The 13647-nt window shown below is 47.1% G+C and overlaps 1 protein-coding gene across 3 annotated transcripts in view; it reads left to right on the forward strand.

Moving 5' to 3' along the window:
* LOC140134260 (kelch-like protein 10) overlaps nt 1–13647 on the forward strand; it is a 32181-nt gene that overhangs the window by 15308 nt on the left and 3226 nt on the right. For all 3 annotated transcript variants that reach the window (XM_072154842.1, XM_072154843.1, XM_072154844.1), the window contains 2 exons: nt 2126–2740; nt 3717–3866. In XM_072154842.1, the coding sequence (XP_072010943.1) occupies nt 2126–2740; nt 3717–3866 (765 nt within the window). The remainder of the gene's footprint in view (nt 1–2125; nt 2741–3716; nt 3867–13647) is intronic.

Here is a 13647-nt window from a genome sequence, read left to right on the forward strand (position 1 = left end):
AGTCTCGGCAGAGTAGGGCTGATCTTTACAGAAAGATGGTGAGGGAGTACGTAGCTGACCATACCATCGTCCTAAATGATCACACAGCTCCCTACAACTACTGGGTTTCAAAGCTGGACATGTGGCACGAACTGGCGCTGTACGCCTTGGAGGTTCTTGCCTGCCCTGCCGCTAGCGTCTTGTCCGAGCGGGTTTTCAGTGCAGCTGGTGGCATCATCACCGATAAGCGTACACGCCTGTCGACTGACGCTTATTAAGATGAATAAAGCCTGGATTTCTCATAATTTCCAATCTCCACCAGGTGAAGGAAGCTCAACCTGAATAATTGATCCACTCCTCCTCCTCCTCATTTTCCTCCTTCTCCTCCTCTTTGTACAGTAAAGCAGAGGAAACTGGCTATTTTTTGACAGGGCCCACTGGCTCTTGCTATAGTACTTTATGCATTTAATTTTTCTGGAGGGCCACCGACCCGGTCCTCTGTTTTAAACAATTTTTGGGAGTGCCACATACAGGCACTCAATCTATTCAATTTTTCTGGAGGGCCACCGACCCGTTCCTCTGTTTTAAACAATTTTTGGGAGTGCCACATACAGGCACTCAATCTATTCTATTTTTCTGGAGGGCCACCTACCTGCTCCTCTGGTTTGAAAACTTTTTGGGACTGCCACATACAGGCACTCAATCGATTCCATTTTTCTGGAGGGCCACCTACCTGCTCCTCTGGTTTGAAAACTTTTTGGGACTGCCACATACAGGCACTCAATCTATTCTATTTTTCTGGAGGGCCACCTACCTGCTCCTCTGGTTTGAAAACTTTTTGGGACTGCCACATACAGGCACTCAATCTATTCTATTTTTCTGGAGGGCCACCTACCTGCTCCTCTGGTTTGAAAAATTTTTGGGACTGCCACATACAGGCACTATCCAAATTAAATTGTCTCCATAGCAGCCTCCACACGTTGTCTCCATTGCTACCTCCAAAAGTCGTCCATATAGCTGCCTCCATACATCGTCCCTTTATCAAACGAGGTGTGTCAGGCAGAAATTTGGGTTGTTTTCATGGATTCCACATCAAAGTTGTTAACTTTGTCGCCACCCAGCTGTGTTATCCACAAAATATACTAATAAACTTTTATCATTTACCAATATTATTTCAGCGCTTCTTGCGCATCTGTTTACATTCCCCTCACCCGCCATATCCTAAACTTATAAGAACGCTACTACACTTGATCTTATACAAAAGGTTCTTAGAAGTGCTGTTTGGGGAGTAGCCTAGAGACAGGGGCTTGGATTGGCGAAAGCTCGCCTGGCAGCGGAGCGCCAGCTCCATGCCAAGATCCAACTAACATAGTTTTTACTGCAGCACCTTTAATCTACTACTAGTTCACTGCCTCCATACATGGTCCCCTTATCAAACGAGCTGTGTCAGGCAGAATTTTGGGTTGTTTTCATGGCTTCCATGTTAACTTTGTCGCCACCCTGCTGTGTAATCCACAAAATATACTGGCAAACTTTTATCATGTACCGATATTATTTGAGCGCTTCTTGCTCACCTCCTTTGGTTCCTCTCTGCCACCCATTGGTTTGAAGCCTGAGTCCATTTAGGGTATGTCGCCATGCCACTCTCTAGCCTGCTGCCGCTGCCTCTGCATGCCGTCCCCTATAGTGTCAGGGTCAATTATTGCATGTTTTAGATGCTATCTAGCTTCATTCTGTCACTCTGTCATGGCCATGCTGTTGCCCATAATTTTGGCATAATGGTGCGATTAAGCAGCCTCAGAGGCATCCATGCATGCTGCCCCTGCTGTTTCCTGTCCATTTCCGTGGTGTTTCCATCCTTTTCTGAGGTTCCCAGGTGTTTGGCCAAGCTTCCCTGTGCAGAGCCTTGGTCCCCTTGAAAAATGCTCGAGTCTCCCATTGACTTCAATGGGGTTCGTTATTCGAGACGAGCACTCGAGCATCGGGAAAAGTTCGTCTCGAATAACGAGTACCCGAGCATTTTAGTGCTCGCTCATCTCTATTAAAGATCTCAGAAGATGGTGAAACAAGTTGTATACTGTATGTGATCGTTTCTCATTACTTCTCTAACTTTTGGTTGTCTTTTTTCATAAATTGACATTTCTAGGTTCGCTTTGCCTTTATGAACACAGACTTCTTCAACATCAATGTCAAAATGAACAACTATATAAAAGGGAATGAACAGTGTAAACCAATTATCATTGATGCCCTACGAGCTATGTTTAACCTCAACACAAATGGCCACTCAAATACAGATTTAAGCCCCATGAGCCGACCCCGTCTTCCATGTGAAGTTTTGTTTGCAGTTGGTGGCTGGAGCGGCGGTAGCCCTACTAATGCTATTGAATGTTATGATTCCCGTGCTGACCAGTGGATCCAAATAACAAGTGAAGAAATGAGTCCAAGAGCTTATCATGGAACAGCATATTTGAAGGGGTATTTGTATATCATTGGTGGATTCGATAGTGTGGACTATTTCAACAATGTAAAACGTTTCGACCCAATTGAGAAATCCTGGCAGGAAGTAGCACCCATGCACTCAAAAAGGTGTTATGTCAGTGTTGCTATCCTGGATGAAAACATCTACGCAATGGGAGGCTTTAATGGCCATGTACGTCTGAACACTGCAGAGTGCTACGAGCCAAAAACCAATCAGTGGACCCAGATATCACCCATGAATGAGCAAAGGAGCGATGCCAGCGCCACTACCCTAAACAACAAGGTAAGGAGATAATGAACTTTATGCTCTGGTTCTCTCAATGAAATGTGTTGTTCCAAAAAATACAAACTTCCTTCCTATGTTGGAAAAAAAAACATTTTTAATAAACAAGAAATTAATTTTTTAGTCCAACATCCAGAAGATTATTCCAGCATCGAATGCAAGTGTCTTGCACCCAAAGAATGTCTACTCTCCAGAATATGGTTTGGAATTTCTACAACCATAGCTTTAATTCTAAATCCACAGCAATGAAACCCACAATGAAAATCAGTTCCAGTGTTTTTTCCCCCGGAACATAAGTATAGGATTGGTATGAATCCCATACATATAGGATTATTGGCTAATAGCGCCACATCAATTAAGCTGCACCAATTATGGACTGTGTGTACATTGTAAGTAGAAAAGAAAAGTTGGTGCCATTTTCTTAAAAACCATCTTTTCTTTATATCTTCATTAAAAATTGCAGTCAATACAGGGGAGAGGAAAAGCAGTAGGAGCATGTTCTAGGGACGACTCGTTTCACTCTAATCCTATCGCTTCATCTTGCCAAACTAGATGGAAATATGAAGCGCTAGGATTAGCGCAAAACAAGTTGTCAAAGAAAGTGCTCCTACTCCTTATCCTCTCCCCGGTATTTTTAATGAAGATATAAATAAAAAATTATTTTAAAGAAAATGGTTAGTGCCAACTTTTCTTTTTCACTTGCGATGTCTACATGAAAAAGTTTCTGGTATGGACTGTTGTATGAGTTAGAACACCACCAAAGAGACTACAAAAAGGGTCATATCTCCTTTATTTAAGGCGGAAGTACCTGGAGTAGCATATACTTCAGAGATAAGACAAACAATAGTGCCCCTTCAGATAACTCTCTACTACATAATGGGCCGTGTGTCCTTGACCAAATAAATCCCTATTATTAAGAGGTCTTACTTCTATGGGTATATATAAAATTGATGTCAATCTTTATTTTTTTTTACAGATTTATATATGTGGAGGGTTCAATGGGAATGAGTGTTTGTTCACTGCTGAGATGTACAGCCCTGACACCAAGCAATGGAGCACAATTTCTCCAATGATGAACCGGAGAAGCGGAGTGGGAGCCATCGCCTATAGAGAAAAAGTATATGCGGTATGGAGGAGATATTTTGACATGAGACAAACCTTGAACATGAGTAAGCTTAGCAGTCACAGACCATAATAGCTTATACAGTACAACTTCATTGGAGATGACAAACCAGTCTAGTAATGGGCCACTTAGTCAGTTGGCTACCACTAGTCCTTTATTTTAAGGTCAATATCTTGTGATTAATCATCTGAAGAACCTTTGATGTGATCGTAGCTGAATGACCTTGAATTAATTGGACATGTGAAGCAGGGAGTGTTCAGCTTAATGATGCTACCAGTGTAGGAAGTTGTGAAGAACAAATCTGGCTGCTCATGGTGAACAGGTCAATAACAGTTTAGCCTTTGAGCTGTAAGCACTTTCAGTGCCTTGCGGATGTATTTGGCCCTTTTAAACTTTTCTACCTTTTGCCACATTTCATGCTTTAAACATAAAGATATAAAATTATAATTTTCTGGTGAAGAATCCACAACAAGTGGGACACAATTGTGAAGTGGAATGTATATTATGGGATATTTTAAGCTTTTGTAAAAAAAAAAAAAACCTAACAAGTGGGGCGTGCAATATTATTCGGCCCCTTTGTCAGGCTTCAGGGGTAGTGGACCCACTGGACCACTGCAGACGATGACACAAGCCGACATCTGGGTCCAGAGTCTAAGTGGCACCCGGTCACTTCACTAGAGCCTGCCGCAAAGTGGGATTAGATTTTCTGCGGTGTGGTATCGCCAGGTCGTCCCAGGTGTGACTTTTCCGCGGTGGCAGCCAAGGCAAGGTACAGAGTCGGAAGGCAAGTTCATGGTCAGGGACCAGTCGGGTCGGCAGCAAAGGTTCAGGCTCAGAGGCAGAGCAGAAGGTCAGGGCTGGCAGCGGAGGAGCGTAAATGGGAATAGGTCCGGGGTCACAATGGGGAATCCAATCACAGGCACAAGGCAAAGGAGTAAGCTTTCTCAAAGATCCGACAGGGAATGCTGGGGTGAGCCGGCTTTTAACCATTTCCTGAAAAGGACCAGAACCAATAAGCGGATCGCTAGCCCTTTAAATTTTCTGAAGCTGGGGTGAGCGCCCTAGGAGACAGGGACGCGTGTGCACGGCTGCCGAGCAGGAGTCAGGAACGAGTATAGGTAAGAGGATGCCGAGGGGCACACGGTGGATCATGGGTGATCCCGCTACCCCAGACGTGGGTCGCGGGAGCAGTCAGGACAGTACCCCACCACATTCGGCCTCCCCCTCTTTGGAGACGGAGGCCCAGAATATTATCCTTGGGTTCCCAGGATTCTCCTCTAGCTCGAACCCCTTCCAGTCAACCAAGAAGAACCACTTATCTCTCACCATCTTAATATCTAGGTCCTCCTTTACCTCAAAGATGTTGGTGGAGTCAGCCGAAGGAGCAGGAGGAGGTACTTGCCGGAAGAAGTGGTTCAGGATGGCAGGCTTGAGTAAGGAGACATGGAAGGAGTTTGGGATGCGCATGGTGGGAGGAAGGCACAGCTTGTAGGCCTCTGGATTGATGCGAGTGAGCACCTCGAAGGGACCCAGAAACAAGGACCAAGTTTATAGCCAGGGATCTTTAGCCAGACATACCTGGAGGACAAACTGACCTTGTCACCTGGAGAGAAGATAGGAGGAGACCTGCACTTCTCATCAGCCTGGAGCGTGGTTCGAGCAGAAGCCTGTAGCAAGGAAAGGCGAGTCTGCTCCCAAATGGACTTTAGATCTTGTACCAATTCTTCAACCGCAGGTAAGTTCGAGAACACAGGTAGAGGAAGAGGAGGGTGTGGATGCAGTCTATAGTTGATGAAGAAAGGTGCTGAGCCGGCAGAAGCGGAATCTAGGGAGATATAGGAAAACTCCGCCCATGGCACCAGAGTGGACTAGTTGTCCTGACAGGCCATAATAAAATGGCGGAGATAGCAGCCCAGAGTCTGGTTAATTCTTTCTACCTGACCATTAGACTGTAGGCGGAAAAAAATCCAACTTTACTTGTAGCAGGTTACACAGAGAATGCCAGAATTTGGAGACTAACTGAACCCCTCGATCAGAAACGATGTGCTAGGGAAGTCCATGGAGCTGGAAGATGTGATGGAAGAAGAGACTGGCAAGATGTGGAGCAGGCGGCAGACCTGGAAGAGGGACAAAATGGGAAACTTTGGAAAAACAGTCAGTTACCACCCAGATGACAGTATTGCCTGAGGAAGGCGGTGTCAGGTTCGCTAGGGAGAATGCTGAAACTTCTGGTGGTGCCAGCAGCGTTCTCCGAACCCCGGCGCGTATCCGCGCAAACCGCACCTCTCGTCCTGGGCAGCGGCTGCTAAGATCTCGCGTTGTGTTCGGAACTGCTGGGACTTGTGCTACCTCTGCTTGGTGCCTGGTTGTTCTGCACCATGAGGGGTTTATTCCCAGAAGCTGTCCAGCTCCTATCAGGTTCTGGAGGTGGAGTTCTGGCTGCATAAATTGCAGATTCACTAGTCACCTGTGCCAGTGTTTGAAATCCCTTCTCCACTCGCTCAGCATTAGGTTTGACTTGCTCTGTATCTGTATCTGTATCGTTGTTGACCTCGGCTCGTTTTTGACATTGACTCTTTGCCTACTGATTTTGCTATTGACGTACCCTCTCGTTGTGAATCCGGCTAGTTTACTATTCTTTTGTGTTTTATGTTTGTCAGTCTGTTTGTGTTTCCCTTCCACACTTATCAGTGTATTTCGAGTCTTCAAGTAGTCGCCCCACGGTTTAGCGTGGGGGGGCTATAGGAAGGGACAGAGGTTGGGGCTAGCTCAGGGCACACTATCCCCTGTCTTTTGTGTTACCCAATCTTAACAGAAACACTGGCCACACATAGGTCTGCATCCTGTATCCGACCTGCTACATTCTCTCCTCCCATGGAGCCTTTGTCAGCTGTGGTCGCTCAGGTCCAGACCCTAACTCAGCTTGTTCAGGATCTAGCTTCCCGTCTCCAAATTCAGGAATCTATGCAGGTTCCACGGCAGACACCACCGCAGGACCCACTGCCACCCATGCCTGAACCTAAGGTTCCTCTCCCTGACTTGTTTTTTGGTGACCGTAAGAAATTTTTTTCATTTCGGGAGGGCTGTAAACTTTATTTTTCTTTACGCCCTCGTTCATCGGGCACAGAGACTCAAAGGGTGGGCGTGGTAATTTCCCTGTTGCGTGGGGATCCGCAAAATTGGGCCTTTTCTCTCCCACCTGACTCTCCATCCCGTTCTTCTCTTGACGCTTTTTTTTCTGCTTTAGGCCAGATTTATGACGAACCTGACCACCGAGCACTGGCAGTTTCCCACCTTAGATCTCTGTGTCAGGGAAAACGGACAGTAGAAGATTATTGTGCCCAGTTCAGACAGTATGTGACTGACTCGCAATGGAATGACTGCGCCCTAAAAGACCAATTTATGTCCGGACTGTCAGACCAAGTACAGGACTTAGTCTTAGCTTATGCCGAGCCTCAGACATTAGATGATGCTATGACTCTGGTCATCCGAGTTGATCGTCGCCTAAGATCCAGGCGATCACCTCGGGTGTCCTCTGACTGTCAGCCAGCGGCCAGTCTGTCTCCAGGTAGTCCAGAATTGGAATCCATGGAGCTGGATAACATCCCTCCTGCACAGCGGAAGCAACATCGACTGAGACGTCATCTTTGTTTCTACTGTGGAAGTCCTGATCATCAGATCAACACCTGTTCCAAGAGGCAGCAGCAGGAAAACTTCCGCTCCTAAGCAGTAGTCGGGGGGACTGCTTAGGAGCTCAGGTACTCCCAATTGTGTCTAGAATGTATTTACCTTGTACGGTTAAGTTTCAGTCTGTTTCCTGCACTGGTCGCGCCTTTTTGGATTTAGGTGCTGCATCTAATTTTATTGATTATAATTTTGTCTCTCAGTTTTGCATGTCATTGATTCCATTGTCCACTCCTATCCAGATGTCGGGTGCGGATTTGACCCCTCTATAGGCAGGGTTGATTAAATTCCGAACCCCGCAGATAAAGCTTATGGTAGGAGCTATGCATGAAGAATGGTGTTCTTTCCTAGTTATGGAAAACTTGTCTGAAAACGTCATTCTTGGTCTACCCTGGCTCCGGATCCATAATCCGGTAATTAATTGGGAAACTCTGGAGCTGGTTCACTGGGGTCCTCACTGTAAGGATCACCTGACCAGAGTTTCATTATGTACAGTGGTGGCGGAAGATCAGAGTCTTCCAGGTTTTCTCTCTGATTACTCAGATGTGTTTTCAAAACCCTTGTCCCAAGTCCTTCCTCCTCACAGGGAGTTTGATTGTAAAATTGACCTTCTTCCTGATGCTAAATTACCAAAGGGTCGTATATATAACCTGTCAGTACCAGAACGGGAGGCACTGAAGAGTTATATTGATGAGAGCTTGACAATCGGACATATCCGTCCCTCTGAGTCGCCCACTGGGGCCGGGTTCTTTTTTGTTGAGAAAAAAGATGGTGGTTTACGGCCGTGTATTGATTATCGAGAATTAAATAAGATAACGGTAAAAAACTCAGGTCCTCTCCCCTTGATCCCGGATCTCTTAAATCAGGTTTCTGGGGCCCAAGTTTTCTCTAAATTAGATCTCAGAGGGGCTTATAACCTGATTCGGATCCGAGAAGGGGATGAGTGGAAAACCGCATTTAATACACCTTTGGGACACTTTGAATACCTGGTTATGCCCTTTGGTTTGAGTAATGCCCCAGCGGTTTTTCAAGGGTTTATGAACTCCATCTTTCATGATTACATCGGTGTGTTTATGGTGGTGTATCTAGACGATATCTTGATTTTCTCTCCTGATATGGTTTCTCACCAGCAACATCTCCGCCAAGTACTTACCAGGTTGCGCAAAAACCACCTCTTCGCTAAGCTGGAAAAGTGTGTCTTTTGCATCCAGAAGGTTTCCTTCTTAGGTTATGTTGTGACTCCCTCTGATGTACAGATGGATCCGAGTAAGGTTCAGGCGCTCACGGACTGGGTTCGGCCTACCAATCTTAAGGCCCTACAACGTCTTTAAGGTTTCGCTAACTATTATCGGAACTTTATAAAGAACTTTTCCGTGATCGCCAAACCCCTCACGGATCTAACCCGTAAGGGTGCTGATCCAAACAATTGGTCCCCTGCCGCTTGCTCTGCGTTTGAAACTTTAAAAGCGGCATTCTCGTCAGCCCCAGTTTTGGTTCAACCTGACCTCTCTCTACCGTTTGTTGTGGAGGTTGATGCCTCCGAGGTAGGAGTAGGTGCAGTGTTGTCTCAGGGGTCCTCCACTCTCACCAGACTTAGGCCCTGTGCATATTTCTCTAGAAAGTTTTCTTCTTGTGAGAGGAATTATGATATTGGTAATCGAGAGCTCCTTGCCATTAAGTGGGCATTTGAAGTCTGGCGGCACTTTTTGGAGGGAGCTCTTCATCCGATAACTATACTCACGGATCATAAGAACTTAGTATATTTGGATACTGCTAAGCGCTTGAACTCACGTCAGGCTAGGTGGGCCTTGTTTTTCTCTCGCTTTAATTTTGTGGTCACCTACCGACCTGGGTCAAAAAATGTGAAGGCTGATGCCTTGTCCCGTAGCTTCGGGACTCCTGAGCTTCCAGAGGCTACTGACAGAAATATTTTGTCTACAGGGGTTGTGCTGGCAGCTGTCTCCTCCCACCTCTCCTCTCAAATTTTAGCAGGACAAAGATCTGCACCTAAAGACCTTCCGGAAGGCAAATTTGTTCCTCTTTTTTGTCGTTTGAGAGTGTTGGAGGAGACGCATTGCTCGGTATTGGCAGGTCATCCGGGAATGCAGAGTACCTTGGATCTCTTAAAGAGAAGTTACTGGTGGCCTCATATGACTAATGATGTGCACGCATTTGTCCAAGCCTGTCAGGTCTGTGCGCGAGGAAAGACTCCCAGGAGACGTCCTGAGGGGCCTCTTCTTCCGCTTCCAGTTCCCACCAGGCCGTGGTCTAAAGTGTCTATGGATTTTGTCACTGATCTGCCAGCATCTCAAGGCTGTACAGTGATTTGGGTGGTAGTGGACCGTTTCTCTAAAATGGGACACTTTGTTCCATTAGAAAAGTTACCTTCAGCTGAAGAATTAGCTGAATTGTTTATACAGAATATTGTACGCCTCCATGGTATACCAGATGATATTGTGTCAGATAGGGGCGTACAATTTGTTTCCAAATTTTGGCGAGCATTTTGTTCTAGACTGGAAGTTAATTTGTCGTTCTCGTCGGCGTTTCACCCTGAGTCTAATGGTCAGTCCGAGAGAATGAATCAGGAGATGATTCAATATCTGCGACTCTTTGTCTCAGACAGTCAGGACCAGTGGGCGAAATTCCTTCCGTTGGCAGAATTTGCTATTAATAACCACTGTAGTTCGTCCACACAGGTATCTCCGTTTTTCTGCAATTATGGTTTTCATCCTCGTTTCATCTGTGCCTGTCTCTAATATTCCTCGAGCGGAAGCTATTACATCCAAGTTGCGCTCGCTCTGGTCTGGTTTGGGAGAATATTCAGAGGGCACAAAATTCTATGGTCCAACAGACTGAAAGAAGGCGCACTAACTCTGATACGTTTGTGGTGGGGGATAAAGTGTGGTTATCCACGAAAAACCTTAAATTGAAGGTCCCCTCTTTGAAGTTTGCGCCCAGGTTTGTAGGTCCATTTGTTGTTACTCATATTGTTAACCCGGTTTCCTTCAAGATTACACTTCCAGCAGGGTGGCGGGTTCATAACACCTTCCATAAGAGTCTTCTGAAGCGGTATGTTGAGCCTGTTTTGCCTCTTCCTGACCCTTCTTCTCCATCTATTGTGGAGGGGAATCTGGAATTTGAGGTGGAAAAAGTTGTGAATTCCAGATGGGTAGGTAACTCCCTGCAGTACCTGGTCCATTGGAAAGGTTTTGGTCCTGAGGATAGGTCTTGGGTTCCGGCTAGAGATGTTCATGCTCCGCGGTTACTCAGGTTATTCCATCAGGCCTACCCTCAAAACCCATCTTTAAGATCTAGGGGTCCGAAGGCTCGCTAGGGAGAATGCTGGGACTTCTGGTTCTTCTGGTGGTGCCAGCAGCGTTCTCCGAACCCCGGCGCGTATCCGCGCAAACTCCACCTCTCGTCCTGGGCAGCGGCTGCTAAGATCTCGCGCTGTCTAGGAGTTGTGTTCGGAACTGCTGGGACTTGTGCTACCTCTGCTTGGTGCCTGGTTGTTCTGCACCATGAGGGGTTTATTCCCAGAAGCTGTCCAGCTCCCATCAGGTTCTGGAGGTGGAGTTCTGGCTGCATAAATTGCAGCTTCACTAGTCACCTGTGCCAGTGTTTGAAATCCCTTCTCCACTCGCTCAGCATTAGGTTTGACTTGCTCTGTATCTGTATCTGTATCGTTGTTGACCTCGGCTCGTTTTTGACATTGACTCTTTGCCTACTGATTTTGCTATTGACGTACCCTCTCGTTGTGAATCCGGCTAGTTTACTATTCTTTTGTGTTTTATGTTTGTCAGTCTGTTTGTGTTTCCCTTCCACACTTATCAGTGTATTTCGAGTCTTCAAGTAGTCGCCCCACGGTTTAGCGTGGGGGGGCTATAGAAAGGGACAGAGGTTGGGGCTAGCTCAGGGCACACTATCCCCTGTCTTATGTGTTACCCAATCTTAACAGGCGGAAGATCCGTGATGCAGTTTGTGAAACCACGGGCAGCTGGGTATTGGCAACGGCAGAAGGAGACCAGCAGTCTTGAGACAAGACGGCTTATTCCGGGCACAGGAAGTGCAGGAAGCCAAAAAGTCCTGAACATCCTTGACCAGATCTGCCCACCAGTAGAATTGGGACATGAGGGCGACAGAGCCCAGGGTGCCCAGCCACACGTGAACAATGTCCCCAAGTCAGAATTATCTTCCGGTCTGACATAGGTCTTGCCAGGAGGTAGTTGTCGTAGGTCCACTGGAGTGGCCAGGACCAGTCGCTCAGGAGGGATGACATGCCGAGGAGCCGGTTCCTCCCCAATGACATCCGAGGCACGAGAGAGGGCATCTGCCTTGATGTTCTTCTCACCTGGACGAAAATAAAATGAGTGAATGAATCGAGTCACTGAGCAGTCTGGAGATTCTTGTGGTCAGTGTATATGCGGACCGGAAAACGAGCTCCCTCCAGGAGGTCACGCCACTCTTCTAAGGCAAGTTTAATTGCCAGCAGTTCTCAGTCCTCTATGGAGTAATTCCTCTTTGCTGAGGAGTCTTAGAGAAAAAGCCGCAGGTGAGGGGTCGGCCTTTGGGGCTCTTCTTCGTAAGCACCACTCCAGCCCCTACTGAGGAGGCATTGACTTCCAGACGGAAAGGCTTCTCTGTGTTGGGAAGTACAAGAACTGGGGCAGAAGCAAATGCAGACTTTAAGTTAGTTAGGGCCTCTTCAGCTGCTGAAGGCCAGAGTCAGCGGTTGGCAACCTTCTTGGTGAGCGCCACAATAGGAGACACCAGAGAGGAGAAGTGCGGAAGCCCAGAAACCGCTGTATAGTGCGTCATTGAAGAACATCAGATAGCTTGGCAGGATCCATCTGGAAGCCTCCGTCAGAGATAATATAGCCAAGGAAAGGAAGACTCCATTGGTGAAACTGGCACTTTTCAAGTTTGGCATACTTAGGTCCTTAGGCGACTGAGGACCTGTCGTACGTGGTACTGGTGGAACTCGAGATCCATAGAGAACACCAGAATGTTGTTAAGATAGACCACTACACAGGTATATAGTAGATCCCTGAAGATGCCGCTGACGAATTCCAGGAAGACGGCAGGTGCATTGCAAAGTCCGAATGACATCACCAAATACTCGAAGTGTTCATCAAGAGTGTTAAAGACCTTGCAACTGCAGATAAGGTAGGCCCCACAAAGGTCCAGTTTGGAGAAGACCTTGGCTCCACTAAGGTGGTCAAACAACTCTGTGATCAGAGGTAACAAATAGCGATTCTTAACGGTGACTTGTTATGATCGCGGTAGTAGGTTGTATGGACGGAGTGACCCATCCTTTTTGGTCACAAAGAAGAAGCCTGCACCAGCCGGGGAAGAGGATTTACGTGTCAACCCCCTCTGCAGGTTTTCTTTGATGTAGTCCGACATTGCAGCAGTTTCAGGTACAGAGAGTGGGTACACCTGACCCTGAGGAGGAGACGTACCCGGTAGGAGATCAATAGAGCAGTCATAGGGGTGGTGAGCCGGCAAAGTCTTGTCTCACTTCTTAGAAAAGACGTCAGCAAAGTCCTGATAGCAAGCTTGGGAACCACAGAAGAGGCCATGATGGGTACTGCATGAGGAATCACCATGCAGCGGGCCTGGCAATCTGGCCCCCAACAAAGAATCTCCCCCGTCTTCCAATTAAGCACAGGAGCTGCAACCATGGAAGACCCAGCAGGAGGGGCGAGGTGGCACGAGGCAGTAAATAAGGATAGTCTCTCTTTATGTAGGGCTCCAACTTGCAGGTACGAGGACTGTGTGTGGTACCAGACTGGATCAGAGAGAATCTGGCCACTGACCGAGGAGATGACTAGTGGCTTCTTGAGGCGGGCCACTGGGATGTGATGCTGAGAGACCAGAGCAGCATCCACAAAGTTTCCTGCAGACCTGGAGTCCAAGAAGGCACACACTTGAAACTGGCTACCTGTGCCAACGTTTCAAGTGTGGAGCGTTCCTGGGGAGAAAGTCGGGCTCTGTCCAATAGGATCCTCTGCAGAAGGCACAGCAGGAGTCTGAAGCGGCCTTTGGAAGGCACGGGCTTGCGGTTGCTCAAGACGTAGCTCTCTAGCGCGCTCCTTAA

Source organism: Engystomops pustulosus, chromosome 5 (assembly GCF_040894005.1).
Source record: "Engystomops pustulosus chromosome 5, aEngPut4.maternal, whole genome shotgun sequence".
NCBI classification, from domain to species: domain Eukaryota; kingdom Metazoa; phylum Chordata; class Amphibia; order Anura; family Leptodactylidae; genus Engystomops; species Engystomops pustulosus.